Source organism: Cinclus cinclus, chromosome 6 (genome assembly GCF_963662255.1).
Source record: "Cinclus cinclus chromosome 6, bCinCin1.1, whole genome shotgun sequence".
NCBI classification, from domain to species: domain Eukaryota; kingdom Metazoa; phylum Chordata; class Aves; order Passeriformes; family Cinclidae; genus Cinclus; species Cinclus cinclus.
In genome coordinates, this window is record NC_085051.1 from 9,352,710 (window position 1) to 9,368,156 (window position 15,447).

The following is a 15,447-nucleotide window of genomic DNA, read 5'->3' on the forward strand; positions in this document are numbered from 1 at the left end:
TTCATTCCATTATCTCAGCGTTATTCCAAGCTCCTGGTCAGGAGTGAAAAGTGGGGTAGGGAAACACCTTTTTCCCTAGTTTTTATCCCAGAGAAACCCCAGAAATGTAGGAATTGAAACAGGCTTGAAGATGGTCCTGGGAGGCAGTGAGAGATCTGTGATGGGATCCAAAGGAAGCTGGATGCCAAGAAGGGATAAAGGGATCAATCCTTATCCAGACATTCTGTTGTTTCCCAAAGTAACCACAGCCATGACTCCAGAGTGCAATTAATTCATCCAGTTTTATTACTCTAATTAATCCCAGGGATGGAATTGCTTCCATCAACCCCTCTTCCTAGTCCATTAGTAATCATTCCTTATAAATAACTTAAAGGGATACAGGCAGGATTTGAAGGATAAAGTGCTGAGCAAAGCAAATCCCATTTCCATCATTTGTCATTCCCTCCGTTTCCAAGTGTTTCCTGAGAAGGGGGATGTGAGTAGCCCAAAAAACCACACGGGAGGTTGGGGATACTGGAGGTTGCCCAGGCCTGGGTGGGAATCACCATCTCCCACTGACAGCCCTGGAATGGTTTGGGTGGAAAGGGATCTTAGGGATCAGCCACTTCCAATCCCTTTCCACTAGCCCAGGTTGCTCCAAGCCCTGTCCAAACTGGCCTCAGACATTTCCAGGGATGGAGCAGCCATGACCTCCCTGGGAATTCCATCGCTCAAGGGTGTCATCACCATCACAGGGAAGAATTTCTTCCCAAAATCCTCATCTAAACCCACCCTTTAACAGTGTGAAGCCATTCCCCATTATCCCATCACTCCAATTCCTTGTCCAGTTCTTTTGGAGCCCCTCTAGGCACTGCAAGGTGCTCCATGGTTTCCCTGGAGGTTTCTCCTCTCTGGATTTCTGCCGGTCTGGCTCCGCCTCTCGCTCCGATCTCCAGAGCCCAATTCTTATCCCGTCTAATTCCTTTGCACCAACGGATCCAGGAGCAACACTCTGGGATCCCTCCTCTTCCTCAGTCCCCAGAAAAAGGAGGAATCAGCACAGGATGCTCCCCAGAAGTCCTGGACTAGTATCCAGGCCAGGTAGGACGCTGAGGGTTTGGAGGCGGGGGGTATCCAAAGGGTGGGGGAGCCCCGGGATAGGGAGCCTGAGTTGGGATTGGGAAATTCGGAAGAGGGGGCTGAGTGGGGTATGGACACTGCGGTCTCCCTGCTCCAGGTGGGATGTAGGGAGAGTATCCTGGTCTGGCTGGGGGAGGAGAGGGATGGGGAGCAGGATAGGGCAAGGGCTGTGGTGATCCACGGGATGGAGACCAGGAAAAGCCTCCTGAGGTGGATCTGGGATACCCCGGTGCAGAGTCAGCTGTGGAAGCTGCTGGATATCCGGCAGCTGGAGGAAGTGGATAGGGAAAGGTGGACTGGGAGCTGGGCTGGGAGGAAGCCACATGTCCCACAGTGACTGGAGATCCCGGGAAAGGGGCAGGAGGCAGTGCTCCGTGGGCAGTGGGGCCGGGTGGAAGGGTTGGAGCTGGGCTGTAGGGTAGAGGGAATGCCTGAGATCCTGATGGGAAGGGTTTTGGTGGATCTGTGGGAACGTGAGGAGGAGGAGGAGGAACAGGAGGCCGAGAGTCCCTGATGCGCTCCTGGGATCCCTCCGACTTCCTCACGATCTCCTGCAGCTTTTCCACTCGGACCCGGCGCAGGTGGGACAACTTCCTCATCCCAGAAAACTGCTCCAGGAATGTCTCCAGGGTCACCTCGCCCTCCAGGAATTTCTCAGCCATTTTCTGGAAGAGAGCAACAGCCTCAGGCTCATGCCTGCATCCCTCTGCTCCTCTTCCCTAATCCTGATTTAGTTCTCTCTCAGCCACATCCCAAGGAGCAGCATCCACACAAAAACAAGGATAGATCCAGTTCTTTGGAGAAAACCCAGCAGACCCCAAAGATGATTTTAGGGATTGGGTTTATTTGCAAGTCTTTGAGGATGAATTACTGGAATTCCAAATGGATTTAAGCCCTAAACTCACCTCAGATTCCTCTTCAATCTTCTGGCTTTCCACCTGGAGGAGATCCAGCAAAGTCTGAGGCTGCAGTGCTGCTGAGAATTTCTCTGAGAAAATAAAGAGGGAAAAAAAACAACAAGAAGGAAAAATCACTATCACAGAACCGAAACCAGGGAAAAGCCAGCAAAGAGGCCACAGGAACAGGCTTGGGAACTACTGATGGAAGGAGAGAAATCCAAGAGGAATAACATCCTCAATCTCTCTGGCTGCTAGAAAAAAAGAGAGATAACAGTTTTCCAGGAAACATAATCCTTCCTGAGGGAAGATGCCAGTACTCACCCAGCTTTTCCTTCTGCTCCCTGCACCTCCCAGCCAGCTCCTGCAGCTCCTGGTATTTCTTGGAAAGGTCGCTGCGTCCCGTCTCCAGCGGCACCTGGAATTTCAGGTTCTGCTCGGCCAAGCTCCGGTTGGCAGCCAGGGCCATCTCCCTTTCCAGCTGGAGCTCCTGAACCTGTGGAATTCAGGATGGTGAGCACAGGAAGGGGACAAGGACACCCCAGAGCCACCTCCTGCCACAAACCTCCTGGGATTCCAAAGCCAAGCGCTCAATCTCCTGGGAATCCTCCTGCAGCTCCCGGAGCTCCTCCACTGTCCGGTTCCTCAGTGTATCCATCCTCCCAGATTTCTGGGACACAAAAAAAAAAAAAAAGAGGCAAACCAGTTCCCAAATCCAACTGGGAATAGGTTTCCAACTGAAATCCAGGCTTGTTAAAATCCTTGGAGCAGCTGTGCTGGGTTCCATTAACTGAGAGGGAGAAACAACATTACCACTAACTCCTGCTTGGGAAAAGACTTTTTCCCCCTTTCCCAAGCCTATTTGGATGGAATTCTGTGTGTCCCAGAGTGTTTTGTCAATGAAAAATCCACCCACAGCCCTAACTTGCAAATTCCAGCTGGATGTCTCCATCCCAGTCCAGAATTCACCGCATTCCAGACTCCATCCCATCCCAGGTTCTCATTCTACCATGGAAACTGGGATCTGGCCTTATCCCACCATGCCCACAGGGCTGCGAAGGACCTCAGGGATCATCTAATTCCACCTTCCTGCCATGGAATTCAGTGAAATAACAAAGGGATCAGGGAAATTATGGACTTCCTGCACCATATCCATGATTTGTCCCAAGTATTCCCAGCTGTCTGATATGTTTAGCAAGTATCCCAAGTCTGGTGTAAATCCCAAGAAGTGGGATGGAATAATGTGGGAATGTCCTAAAAACCAAGGAAACACAGCACACCTGCACTGTCCTATTCGCTCCCAGGTCTTCTACCTCTCATCCAGGTAGAACATCCCAAGGATATCACACCGGGAATGCCGCAACAGCCACGCTTATGCTCAGGGTTGCCCAATCCACGATCCAGATAAACCTGTCGAGGGAAAAGCTGGGAATTAAGTCCCGCGCTGCAGCTGTGGGACAGAAATCATCAGATTTGTGTCTTTTAGGGGGGTATTAGCTAAGTTTCATGAAGTTTAAGAGGGAAAGGCGGAATGGTGGGAGTGGGAAAGCTCGGGGTGGGCTCAGAGAAGCATCCATAGGCGTTCAGGAAGGTGAAAGCACAGGACTGCCCACCTCAGGGGCTGCAGCGAGTACCGTAGCGGAAGCAGCCCCATTATCCCCGCTATCCCCCCGTCATTCTCATTCCCGACCCTCTCCCGGACTCACCAAAGTGCCACCAAAGACCCTCCGCTCGCCGCAGCTTCCGGCTTCCGGTATATACCGGAAGTCGGCGTGACCACAACGCACGGAGCGGGAGGCGCGCGCGCACACGCCCCCCCCCCCCCCCCCCCCGCTTTGCGTGAAGGGGGGTGGTTCCTCCCAGCGCCGCCATGTTGGGGGGGGCGGGAGGGCATATCAATTTAATGGAATTTTTTAATCAATAATCGCTCTTTGCCTACCCGCGGGGCTCTCCCTGAGCTGTAGCTGCTCTAGGAATTATATCCTTCATGTTTTCGGGGTGCAAGGGGCTCTGGGAGAGCTGGAGAGAGGTTTTGGAGAAGGGCGTGGAGCGATAGGGAAAGCTCCGCGTGGCCACAGGGCGGGTTTAAGTTGGATATTAGGAACGTATCCTTCCTGTGAGGGTGGCAAAGCAAGATGCCCAGAGAAGCTGCAGTTTCTCCATACCTGGAAGTGTCCAAGGCCAGGTTGGAAGTGCTTTAGGAAGCACATACAGACCAAGGCAATATCCCAGAAATTCATAAAATGTCAGGTTCTTCCCGCTGGATCCAAGAGATCAAAGCAAATTCCTCTGAAATAACCTGGTTAGCACCTCCTCGCATGACACAGGAATATTCCTGAGAAAGCTCCAGTCCCATCACCCACTTCACAAATCCAACTTTTCCAAAGTACATTGGGAAAATGCTCCACTTTTCCATCTGTAACTCCACATTCCCAAAAGCCAAGCAAGGATGAGGCAGGGGAAGAGCTCCATGATTTCTGCTTCTTCATGAGACTTTGGAAGTCTAGGCAAGGTCACACAGCTATTCCAGAAGTGCTGGGATCTGGGAAAGGCACCTCTGATCCCGTCACCTGAGAGCTGTTGTGTAACAAATTGGAGTCATATGATCCCAAATAATTCCGGATAAATAAAGGACAATTTGTTCCCAGCGTGGCTGATAACCGGGTCAAAACCCCAGTGCCATGGGAAAGAAATGGGACTTGACTTTCCAAAGGGGAAAAAACATTTTCCAGGCTTCTTTTGGAGCAGTTTTCGTAGACCTGGAAAAGCTGGGAAATGTTTAATTAGCATTTTATATTAAAACATAAGGTTTGAGGAGAGGGAAAATTGTGTTTGGGTTTGCACGTAAGAAATGGAAAAATACCCATTTAAAAGTGTTATCCAGAAATAAACTTGGGATAAACAGGACGTTTTGGAAGGATATTTCCATTAGCTACTTCTGAATATCCTTAATTTCCACAAAAGATGGTTCCACATGTTTTTTTCCCTTGGATTGCATCTTAATCCCAGCCAAAATTACCCACAGCAGGTAGGAAAAGTTGACCTGAGCACCCTGAGGTCCTGTTCCGCAGAATTCCATTCCCACAAGGATCAGCCAACATCCCTGGGCTTCCTTGATAAGTTAATTAAATATTTTTAATCCAATCCCGGAAATCTGACACCTCGGGACCGTCAGATTTCCCTCCTTTCATCTGACAGCTCTGATAAAGCACCCTGGTGATAAAAGCCTTTAGGGAAGGGACAAGTAAAACTGGGAACAGGGCCTGGAAAAGTTGACTTCATTAATCCATTTCCAAGAAAATCTCTGTCTCCATAAGGGGATTTTTTGGGGGGAGCCTGCAGAGATAAAATTAAGGAAAAGTTTTTTTGTCAGAACAAGTTTTAAGGCTCAAAAGCCTTAAAAATCCCTGTTTGATCCAGAGGGCAATTCCTGTGGAAGTTAAATTCATCTCAAGGGGAGTTTCCACATCAAAATGACATGAAAAAATCTGAATTTTCCCAGTAAAAGCTTACATTTTGGAAGGGTTTTATTGCCTAGGAATCCTCACCCAGCCCCAGCTGCATCAACCAGGAGGAAAAGCTTTCAGATCCATCTTTCCAGCTGGGGGTTTTTGGGATCTCCCCATGCTGTGGTGCCCTCTGGTGCCAAGGAAAGCTGTGGCACAGAGGCCGCCTGCTCCCATCCAGTGAACTCCCAGCACCGGGATGGATTATTCCAGGATGCAGCATTTCATGCCCTTCATTTCCCCAACCAAGTTTAGGAAAAACCAGGATTTCTCTCCTAGGAAGCCATTTCACTCCCTAAAAGGGGTTATTTTTCCATCCTCCCAGATTTTATTCTGGATTTAATTAATGCTAAATAGCAATTCCCATTTTTCCCCCCCAGTCCTGAATTCCAGAGTTTCTTCCTTCTGTGGATATCATCCATCCAAAAATCCATCCCTTTTGGATCCATTGTTCTACTTTGATGGGATTTACCAGCAGCACAATAAGCTTGCCCTAAAACTTCCCATAACTGAGCAAATTATGTTTATTTTTTTTCACTGAAAAAACAGGAATCCTGATCCCTGGGGATGGCAGTTCTGGGAATTAAATGGGTGAATTGCTCTGGGGAAGCTTCATATTTTTGTTTTCTCTAGTATTTTGGCCAAAAAAGGAGGAAAACTTGGTGACTCCAAAATCTACAGGGACACATTACAGGTTGGTTTCTCCATCCTGGCTTGGGACACTTCCAGGGATGAGGCAGCCACAGATTCTCTGGAAAATCCATTCCAGGGCCTCACCAGCCTCACAGGTTTCTTCCCAATATCACGTTTTCCAGTTTGGATACATTCTCCTTGTCCTGTCACTCCATTCCCACATCCAAAGTCACTGAACTGGGGGAAAACTGGGACAAGCTGAGAGAAAGCCAAGCTCCAGATGCCTCTGGATGAAGGTCACTGGAGAGGGATTGGGCACCTTGACTTTGGTCATGGCACCACGTGCTGGATCCATGGGTTCTGGAACGGTCACCTTGTCCTGGAGGAGATCAAAGGCTCCCTAAGGCTGGCATTCTTTCCTTGGAATCAGCCCCATCCCAGCTCAGAATGATAGAAGAATCCGAGGATACAATGCTAGGTTGCACTGGGGGAGTGAAATTAAGAAGAACCTGGATGGGTGATGTTTGGACAAAAGGGATGGAGCATCGGATTATCCTTGAGGGGAAAAAAAAGGAAGATGGGATGTGTTATAGGGGACTGGAAAGGAGAAAGTCCTGGCTGATTTCCAGAACGGAAAATCTGGACCTGGCAGCCTGAAAATCCTTCCTGGAGCCTTGGCAAGAGGAGAAGGAGAAGGACCTGGAGAAATCTTGGAGCCCCTTCCAGTGCTTTACAGAGCTCCAGGAGAGCTGGAGAGAGTTTGGAAAAGGACATGGAGTGACAGAACAAAGGGGAACGGCTTCCTTCCAACAGAGGACAGAGTTAGGTAGAATATTGGGAAGAAATTCTTTCTTAAAAGGGTGGTGAGGCATTCCTGGGAATGGAATTCCCAGGGAAGCTGTGGCTGCCCCATTCCTGGAAGCATCTGGCTCAAACCCTCCAGGAAGGAATTAGAAGGTTCAGGGAACAAACAGCCCTGCATTCCCACCAGCTCCCACAAAATAACCAGGAGTGCTTCCCACCCATCCCAACATATCCATGGCCTGAATCCCCCCAGGAATATGGGGATCCCCCAGCTTGACATTTGCCCCCCCCCCCCCCCCCCCCCCCCCTTCCTTAAGGACATTTTGATAACTATCCCAGGAGCAGTTTGCCTTTCTTATCGGGGCCTCCGGCCAAACACTGGAGCCTGGATATAAGGAGCGGGGCTGGGATCGGAGGCACATTTTCCACGAGCTCCCACCATGAAGCTGCTCCTGCTCCTCGCCCTGGTGGGCCTGGCCCAGGGCTTCCAGACCAGGTGAGCCCTGAGGGGTCCCCAAAATAGGGATGTGCAATGCAGGGTGATCCTGGTGGCGCACCCCAGTGATTCATCCTGGTCCCTGTCCACAGGGTGCCGCTGAGGAAGATGAAGTCCCTGCGGCAGAGGCTGCAGGAGCAGGGGTTGCTGGAGAGTTACCTGGAGCAGCATCCCTACAACCTGGCTGCCAAATATTTCCCGGGCATCGCTGTGGAGCCCCTGGCGAACTACATGGATGTGAGGGGCTGGGATTTGGAACTGGGATCAGGGAACACAGGGGGGCACTGGCCCCTTCCCCATCCCACTGGCCTGTTATCCATCCCACTAGTCCCTTCCCCATCCCTTTAACTCATCCCATTAGCCCCTTATCTGTTTTCCTTTCCCTGTCCCATTAACCCCTTCCCAATCCCATTCAAACAGGATGAATACTTTGGCACCATCTCCATTGGGACCCCAGCCCAGGAATTCACCGTGGTCTTTGACACTGGCTCCTCCAACCTCTGGGTTCCCTCTGTCTTCTGCTCCAGCCCAGCCTGCAGTAGGTGTCTGGAAGGAGGCTGGAATGTGTCCTTTGGGAGTCCTGCATGGCTCTGCCAAGTCTTTCCCAAGGGACAAATCCCAGGCAATCTCCATCCTTCCCACCCCCACAGGGAATCACAACCGCTTCAATCCTGCGGAATCCTCCACGTTCCTCAGCACCAATGACACTCTGTTCATCGCCTATGGCACGGGAAGCATGACTGGAGTCTTGGGATACGACACCATTAACGTACGGCCAGGCGCTCCAAGCCCCGCATCCCGTGGGATCCCATGGGATCATGCCCAACCCACACTTGTCTCCTTTCTCCCAGGTTGCCAGCATCAATGTCCACAACCAGATTTTTGGGCTGGCTGAGACAGAGCCAGGGGATTTCTTCTACTACACTCCCTTTGACGGCATCCTGGGATTGGCATTCCCAAGCATTGCCTCCTCCGGAGCCACCCCTGTCTTTGACAACATGATGATGGAAAACCTTGTGGATAGGCATCTTTTCTCTGTTTACTTGAGCAGGTAAATCCCAGCCAAAGCTGCTGAGGATTTCTCCTTTTTCCCTCACAACTGACCCTGTTTTCCAGTGGGAATGGGGGCATTGATGGGCTGGGAACCACCTTGGATGGATCCCCCTTTCCAGGGATAGCCAAGGTGGGAGCTTTGTCCTCTTCGGTGCTATTGATCCCTACTACACCACCAAAGGCATCTCCTGGATCCCGCTGTCTGCTGAAACCTACTGGCAGATCACCATGGAGAGGTATTCCCAGTATTCCCTGCCCTCCAGCTGGTGTTATGGGGAGTCCAGGCTCACCCTGAATCCCTCTCCCCAGTGTCTCTGTCAACGGGGCTCCAGTGGCCTGCTCCTCGGGATGCCAGGCCATCGTGGATACAGGAACCACTCTGTTGGCTGTTCCTATCCGGGCCTTCCGGACCCTCATGAGTCTCCTTGGTGCCACCTCCAGTGGTGAGGTGAGGCCTCAGGATGCTCTCTAGGACATTTGATCCCAGCTGGAATGGCCGCTAACCTGCCATGTCCTCCCCAGATCAGCTGTGAGGCTGTCAGTAACCTTCCCACCCTCATCTTCCACATCCACGGCAAAGAATTCCCAGTGCCGCCCAGAGCCTACGTGATAAGGGTGAGCATCCCAATGGGAATGGGTTTGTGGGGATACGGGGACAGATCCAACAGCTGGTGACCACCCCATTCCATGTCCTTGGAGCAGAGTAATGGGTACTGCACTGTGGGATTGCAAGGCATGGATGTGCCCACAGAGGAAGGCGAGCTCTGGATCCTGGGGGATGTCTTTATCCGGGAATATTATGTCATCTTCGACAGGGCCAACAACAAGGTGGGGCTGTCCCAGCTGCCCTGAGCTGGGATGGGAATCCTAGGTGTTCCCAACTTGGTGGCTGGCAGGGCTTGTCCCTTTTCTGGCACTCCTGCCACCACCGAGGAGAATAAAGGTGTGGAGAAGCCCCCCTGTGCCTGCCGTGTCTCTCTGGGAAAGGCCACTACATCCCTGGGAATGTGGCATGTCCATAGTGCCACCCTCAGCTGCACCCAACAAGGATGTCCTTGTGCCCCAAGGATGGGAGCCTGGATGTGGCTCTGCTCATCCCTGAGGAGCTCACAGCCTTGGGAATTTGGGGCAGGAAATGTCCCTCCTGTCCCCAAACCCCACTCAGGGTGAGGAGGATGAACACCTCAAGCACTGCCCTCATCATCCTGGAAAGCCACTCATCCCAAAATTCACAGAGGACAAGCCCCAGGGCTCCATGTGCTAGCAGATGCAGGGATGAGGGGCCAGGGAATAAATACCAGAGTGACTTTATTGGTGGCAGGGGGACAGCTGCCCCCTCCCCAGGGCCAGGCCTGCTGGTCCTGCAGACCCCCTTTTCCTCCTTTTTTTCATCCTCCTTCTCCTCCTCATGGCATTCCAGGCACACCTGGCACCTGGAACCTGGGGCTGTTTGATGGCACCGCAGAGGGATCCTCATTCCTGGGGGATCCCTGAGCCTCAGGGCTGCCTGTGGGATTTGGGGGGACTGTGGCCTCACAGAGGGGGTCGGGGGGCACAGTGGGTGCCAAGGGATATCCGGAGGGACTCGGAGTGGTTGGTGGGGGCTTCCCAGCACCCCAAATCCCCGGAGAGGGGCCGAGGGGGAGCATGGGGGGAAACAGGAGCTGGGCCAGGCGGTAGCGGTGGTGTTGAGGGGTGCCAGGGGGTGAATCTTCAGGGACTGGGGACTGGGATGAGAATGGGGGTGAAGATGGGGACTGGGATGAGGATGGGAACAGGTCTCTGTCCTGCAGCAGGAGTCGGATGTCTGTGGCTGACAGAGGGAGGATTTTGGTCAGCACTCACCTCTTTCCCAGGACCCCCAGTCCAGAGGGGGTACATCCAAGTGCCCAGGGATGGATCCGGGGATCCCATTACCTGCACAGGATGGGCAGCAGCCCACGGGCAGTGTGTGGGGCTCAGAGCAGGAGTGGGGGCACGGCCTCTCCTCACAGCTCACCTCTCCAAGCTGGAAAAACAGGGATCAGCCATCCCTGCCAGCCCTTCCTGGGATCCAGTGGCACAGGCGCTCCATGGACACGAGCATGCCATGGGAATGGGTGGGAAATCTCACCTGGCAGGTGCAGCGGGTACAGGGCTGTCCCTCGGGAATGAAGCTCTGGCCGTTCTCCACCTTCCTGCCCTGGTAGTTGCAGTCTGCAGGGACCAAGGTCCAGAGGGTGTTTTGGGGGGCTCGGGGGGATTTTGGGGCGTTCAGGGGTATTTTGGGGACCCACCCGAACTCGTACCCTCACAGACGGGGCAGCACCGACCCTCGGGGTGGAAGGGGTAGGAGCACACGATGGCACATTCCAGAGGCGAGCAGGCCACCGAGCCCAGCTGCGAGAGACGGGAGAGACCCCCGAGGGCCGGGCGTTAGGAACCCCGGAGCGCCCCCGGAGCTTTTCCCTGCAACGGAGCCAAAAACCGGGCTTCAGCCCACGGGGCGGGAGCCGCAAATCCTCTGGGAATGCCCGGCCCAGCCCTCACCAGGCAGATGCAGCTCAGGCAGGGATCCAGCGCCGACGGGAAGGTCTCATTGTTGGAATAGATCTTCCCCATGTAGGTGCAGCCTGCGGGGAGAGGGGCTCAGGCGGTCCCCGGGCGGTTCAGAATCCCGGAATTCCGGGCACGCCCTCACCTGCGGAGCAGTCGGGGCAGCACTGCCCGGGAATGCGGATGGGATAAGGACACGTCTCCACACAATCCGTGCGCTGGCAGCTCACGGAGCCGTCTGCCTGCAGGCGGGAACACCCTGACAGACACCTCGGCATTCCCAAACCCGTAGGATTTGGGGGATTTGGGGCCTGCCAGGCCACGGGCATCCTGAGGGTGGGAATGGGGCAGGAGCCGTGCGCTGGGGCAGGAATAGGGAAGAGGGAATGAAGCAGAGCAGGTTCTCATTCACCTGGCAGATGCATAACTCACAGGGATCGCCTGGAGACCAGATCTGTCCAACGGGAAACTCCACGCCGTTGTCATCCAGGAAGCAACCTGAGTAGGATCCCTGTTCCCCGCTGTCCCGTAAAACCTACCCTCCCTGTCCTCAGGGGCTCCCTATATTCCACCCTCCCTGTTCCTAGGTATTCCCCATCTCCCACCCTTCCCATCATCAACTATCCCCACACCCCACCCCCTCCCGGTCTCCAGTTATCCCCCCTCATCCCACTCTGCCCTCCCCCAGATTCCATCCCCAAATACCCAAACATCCCACCCTCCCCGTACCCACGTGTTCCCCACATCCTCTATCCCAGCTGTTCTTCCCGTGCCATGCCATTCCCTTTTCCCCCAGCTTTTCCCCCTCATCCCTCTCCCTGCCCATTCCCAGCTGTGTCTCTCATCCCGACTCACCGGCAGGGGCCGGAGGGTCCCGGCAGGTGGAGCAGCACTGCCCGGGACGCAGGTGCCGCTGGTGCTGGGGACAATCCAGCATGGGGCAGGGAGTGAAGGAACATTCCACCTCTCCTCCCTGGGAACACAGAAATGGGTTGCCTGCTGTCCCTACCATCTGCCCCGAGCAAAGCTGGGATGCCCCCAGCAGGTGCAGGGAAGCACTGCAGTATCCCTGGGGATCCTCATCCCTGAAGACATCCAGGACTCACCTGGCAGACACAGGTGGTGCAGTCATCCCCATCCAGGCTGAACCGGGCTCCGTGCGTGTATGTGCGTCCCCGGAAATTGCACTTTTCTGGAAAAAGGGGAAGCAGAAGGCTAGAGAGCCAAGCATGGCTCCTCCCTAACCCCGAGCCTAGCCTGGAGGTCCTCACACCCCTAGGCTAAGGGTCCTGAGATCACCTGGATTGCAGGAGCAGCAGTCAGCCGGAGAGGGGCTGGGGCAGGATCCTGGGGGGCATTCTGGGGAGAGGCAGGAGACATTCCCGGCCTGTGGGGAGGAGCGTGGAACTGAGAAAGAGGACCCTGATTCCCCATGGAGGGATGATCGGAGGGTGTCATCCACTCCAGAGCATCCCAATCCATGGGTAAGCCAGGATGCAGGATAAGGGTCCCCAGGGATAAAGGTCTCCAGGGCTGGGAGGTTCCCAGGGATGAGGGGGAATTCTCCCATCCCAATTCAGCTCACCAAGCAGACACAGACGGTGCAATTCCCATCAGATGGGGAGAAGACTTCGCCATCATCCCTGGCCACCCCCTCGTGCAGGCACCCTGTGAGCCATGGGGTTCAGGGGTATCCCCCTGGGAATTCAAGGGGTGGGGGCATCCTGGGAACTGGGGGAATTGTGGGGGTGGGGGGACTCACCCGTGCAGGTGGCGCAACAACCCCCAGCTGGAGCGGGAAGCGGGTGGGAGCAGGGAACTGAGCAGCTCACGGTGTCACAGAGGACTTGCCCGCCCTGCCAGGACACATGGTGGCTCATCCCAGGTCGGGATGATGGCATGGGAAGGGGTGGGAGGACAGGATGCTCACCTGGCAGGTGCAGCTCTGGCATCCCAGCTCTGTCCAGTGAGTGCCAGGCTCCCGAGGGATCCCCCGGTGCCAACAATGACGGGATGGTGGGATGGAGGTGCCAGGGGCTCCCATGGCACGTGGGGATGGCTCAGGGGACAGGGATGGGGAAGAGGGAGGGAACTGTGTACCAGGAGCTGCCACAGGGAGGTGGGGAGAGGGGGAGCCCCTCGGGAGCAGGTGGGAGCTGGGAGGGAGCAGGACAAGGGTGGGTGGATGCTGCAGGGACTGCAGGATGGGTGACGGGGCCAGGATAGATTTGGGATACCCTAGAAAGGAAATCAGGAAGGCAGAGACATCACTTGGGGCAGGCAGGGAGATGGGAGCATCCCACTCTGCTCCCTCAGCCAGGAGAAAGACACGGATACCTTCACAGGACACCCTGTCTGCGCTGAGCCGGTATCCAGGGCGGCAAGAGCAGCGAAAACTGCCAGGAATGTTGTGGCAGCTGTGCTGGCAGGAGCGGCGTGTGCCAGGCCACCGGCACTCGTCCACATCTGCGGGATAAGGGAATGTGGCAAGAGGTGCTGCACCCCAGGATGTGGCCCAGGAAAGAGACTGGAGCACCGGGATGGACGCTCAGCATGGCCCACATAGGGATGAGGATGAGGTGGCAGCACTGTGGTCATGGGCTCATGGACATCTCCATTCCTTGGGATTTGTAGCATAATAAGGGAAACAGGTCTGGCTTGAGCCCATAGGCTCACAGCACCTGCATCTCTTTGGAATTCATGGCATGGAGAGGGAAGGGGGTCTGGCACAGTGCTCAGGGCACCTCCATCCTCTGGGACTGATGGGAAGGGCCCCATCCTGGTGCTCACCTACGCAGGAATGCCGGTTCCCGTGGAGGTGGTATCCGGGTCGGCAGGAGCAGCGGTAGCTGCCCACACTGTTCTCGCAGCGGTGCTGGCACGGCATGGCCTGGCATTCATCCATGTCTGGGGGTTGGGATGAGGGTCAGGATCCCTTGGGAACCCCGGCCACTCCCCTGGGACCCCGCGCACCCTGGCAGCTGCGGTGGTCGGCAGAGAGCTCCCGGCCAGCTCCGCACTCGCAGGCAAATCCACCCTCCGTGTTCACGCACGTCCCCTCGCAGGCTGCGCTCTGGCACTCATTGATGTCTAGGGGGACACAGGGAGCGGTCAGATTTGGGATGTGGACACCACCGGGATGCCTGCTCCCACTGGGATACATCACTCCTGCTCACCGGTGCAGCGGACGCCGTTGGCCGTCTCGGCCATGGAGAAGCCAACGGGACACACGCGGGCGACCTCCTGGCAGCCGCCTTGGTTACAGGACAGGTCACAGCCGTACTCTCCACAAGTTCCCAGCGGTTCTGGAACACGGACACGGTGTCCACAGGGTACCCATGCCACCCCAGGACCACCCGCTTCCCATCCTGCTCCATGGATTCCCCAGGGATGGGTACAGTGTCTGGGAGAGGTGACAAAGAGCCACAGTCACCTCCATCTGCTGAGATTTGTGGAATGGAGAGTGAAGAGGGTTGGGCATGGCGCCCACGGGTTTGTGGCCATCTCCATCCCTTGGGATTCTTGGCTTGGAGTGGGAAGGGCATCCAGCATAACCACATTTCTCAGTACCTGGGCAGGTGATTCCCTGCTCTCCATCCGGGCACATGCAAAGGTTGGGAGCGATGCAGGAACCACCACCGCAGCCAAAGGAGCAGAGTGCTGTGGGAATTGGAACAGGAGCTCTGGGAATGGGAATAGGACCCCCACAAGCCCCCCAGAGCCCCATACTCACGCAGGGTGCACTTCCCGCTGCCCGGGGACAGCATCCAGCCGGGACAACATCCGCTGCTGGAGCCTGGGAAGCAGACGTGGGGCCCCACGCGGCGCCTGTGGGACACCAGAGCCTGAGGCCACCCTGTCCTGAGCCCCCTGCATGGAGCAAAGGTCCCAGGAATGCAAGGACAGGAGGACAACCGGAGCAGTCATGATGTGCCCCATGTACCGGGAAGCAGAGCGTAGCACGGATCAGAGGAAGGCAGGATAAGGTGGGACACAGAGGGGACAACCGCTTCCCAACCATCCCAAACATCCCAGCACGTGGTGACAGGAGAAGCGTCCCCCGGCTGGACAGGGATACGGAGAGCAAGACGGGGATGTGGGGACAAGGACAGGGATGTGGGGAGAAGTGTCATGCTCCCCTGGACTTGGGAAGAGGGAGGGAATTGCGGGGTGCAGCCCCTCCTGCTGGGAGCCCTCCTGCAGCTGGAGGCAGGGATAGCCGGAGCTCAGCACGCTGCCCATCCCAGGTGTAGCTGGAAGAGGGAGAAGGAAAAGGGGGGGATCCAGCTACCTCTCCACGGCAAAGCTGGCCGGCTTCTTCCTCGCGGGATACACCCTGCCCTGGCCGCTGGAGAGGAACAGGGACACACAGGCAGCCTGGAAGAGCAGCTCCACCAACATGACA

At 55.4% G+C, this 15,447-nt stretch overlaps 3 protein-coding genes across 5 annotated transcripts; 1 reads left to right on the forward strand and 2 right to left on the reverse strand.

Annotated features, from left to right (window-relative positions):
• Window positions 1–262: 262 nt before the first annotated feature.
• VPS37C (VPS37C subunit of ESCRT-I) lies at window positions 263–3,786 on the reverse strand. 3 transcript variants are annotated; one of them, XM_062495283.1, is made up of 6 exons: window positions 3,722–3,786; window positions 3,329–3,425; window positions 2,581–2,685; window positions 2,340–2,511; window positions 2,025–2,107; window positions 263–1,784 (listed from the first exon to the last, which is right to left on the reverse strand). In XM_062495283.1, exons 3-6 carry the CDS (start codon window positions 2,671–2,673, stop codon window positions 1,065–1,067), a joined length of 1,068 nt encoding a protein of 355 aa, XP_062351267.1. In that variant the 5' UTR covers window positions 2,674–2,685; window positions 3,329–3,425; window positions 3,722–3,786; the 3' UTR covers window positions 263–1,064. The 3 variants fall into 3 exon arrangements, with proteins under 3 accessions (XP_062351267.1, XP_062351266.1, XP_062351265.1); XM_062495282.1 differs by having other exon boundaries at window positions 3,296–3,425; XM_062495281.1 differs by having other exon boundaries at window positions 2,581–3,425.
• Window positions 3,787–7,398: 3,612 nt separating this feature from the next.
• LOC134045111 (pepsin A-like) lies at window positions 7,399–9,359 on the forward strand. Its single transcript, XM_062494715.1, has 9 exons — window positions 7,399–7,454; window positions 7,547–7,691; window positions 7,875–7,992; window positions 8,105–8,223; window positions 8,306–8,505; window positions 8,627–8,743; window positions 8,817–8,955; window positions 9,030–9,122; window positions 9,210–9,359. The coding sequence occupies exons 1-9, from the start codon at window positions 7,399–7,401 to the stop codon at window positions 9,357–9,359; spliced, it is 1,137 nt and encodes a 378-aa protein (XP_062350699.1).
• A 554-nt stretch (window positions 9,360–9,913) lies between these two features.
• VWCE (von Willebrand factor C and EGF domains) lies at window positions 9,914–15,443 on the reverse strand. The gene is made up of 20 exons (XM_062494590.1): window positions 15,334–15,443; window positions 14,776–14,870; window positions 14,613–14,702; window positions 14,219–14,347; window positions 14,016–14,132; window positions 13,833–13,949; window positions 13,380–13,508; window positions 12,973–13,280; window positions 12,805–12,898; window positions 12,628–12,710; window positions 12,342–12,429; window positions 12,149–12,234; window positions 11,898–12,015; window positions 11,455–11,540; window positions 11,188–11,284; window positions 11,037–11,119; window positions 10,796–10,886; window positions 10,621–10,703; window positions 10,425–10,515; window positions 9,914–10,320 (listed from the first exon to the last, which is right to left on the reverse strand). The coding sequence occupies exons 1-20, from the start codon at window positions 15,441–15,443 to the stop codon at window positions 9,914–9,916; spliced, it is 2,502 nt and encodes an 833-aa protein (XP_062350574.1).
• Between the last annotated feature and the right edge of the window lie 4 nt (window positions 15,444–15,447).

Coding starts and splice junctions, on each gene's coding strand:
- VPS37C (XM_062495281.1), bottom strand. CDS start 3,006: ATGGGATGGAGTCTGGAATGCGGTGAATTCTGGACTGGGATGGAGACA. Junction 2,512..2,580: donor TGGCTTTGGAATCCCAGGAG/GTTTGTGGCAGG, acceptor TGAATTCCACAG/GTTCAGGAGCTCCAGCTGGA. Junction 2,108..2,339: donor GGAGCAGAAGGAAAAGCTGG/GTGAGTACTGGC, acceptor TTATTTTCTCAG/AGAAATTCTCAGCAGCACTG.
- LOC134045111 (XM_062494715.1), top strand. CDS start 7,399: ATGAAGCTGCTCCTGCTCCTCGCCCTGGTGGGCCTGGCCCAGGGCTTC. Junction 7,692..7,874: donor CCCTGGCGAACTACATGGAT/GTGAGGGGCTGG, acceptor CCATTCAAACAG/GATGAATACTTTGGCACCAT. Junction 8,224..8,305: donor TGGGATACGACACCATTAAC/GTACGGCCAGGC, acceptor CCTTTCTCCCAG/GTTGCCAGCATCAATGTCCA.
- VWCE (XM_062494590.1), bottom strand. CDS start 15,443: ATGTTGGTGGAGCTGCTCTTCCAGGCTGCCTGTGTGTCCCTGTTCCTC. Junction 13,950..14,015: donor CGACCACCGCAGCTGCCAGG/GTGCGCGGGGTC, acceptor CCCAACCCCCAG/ACATGGATGAATGCCAGGCC. Junction 12,016..12,148: donor GCACCACCTGTGTCTGCCAG/GTGAGTCCTGGA, acceptor CTGTGTTCCCAG/GGAGGAGAGGTGGAATGTTC.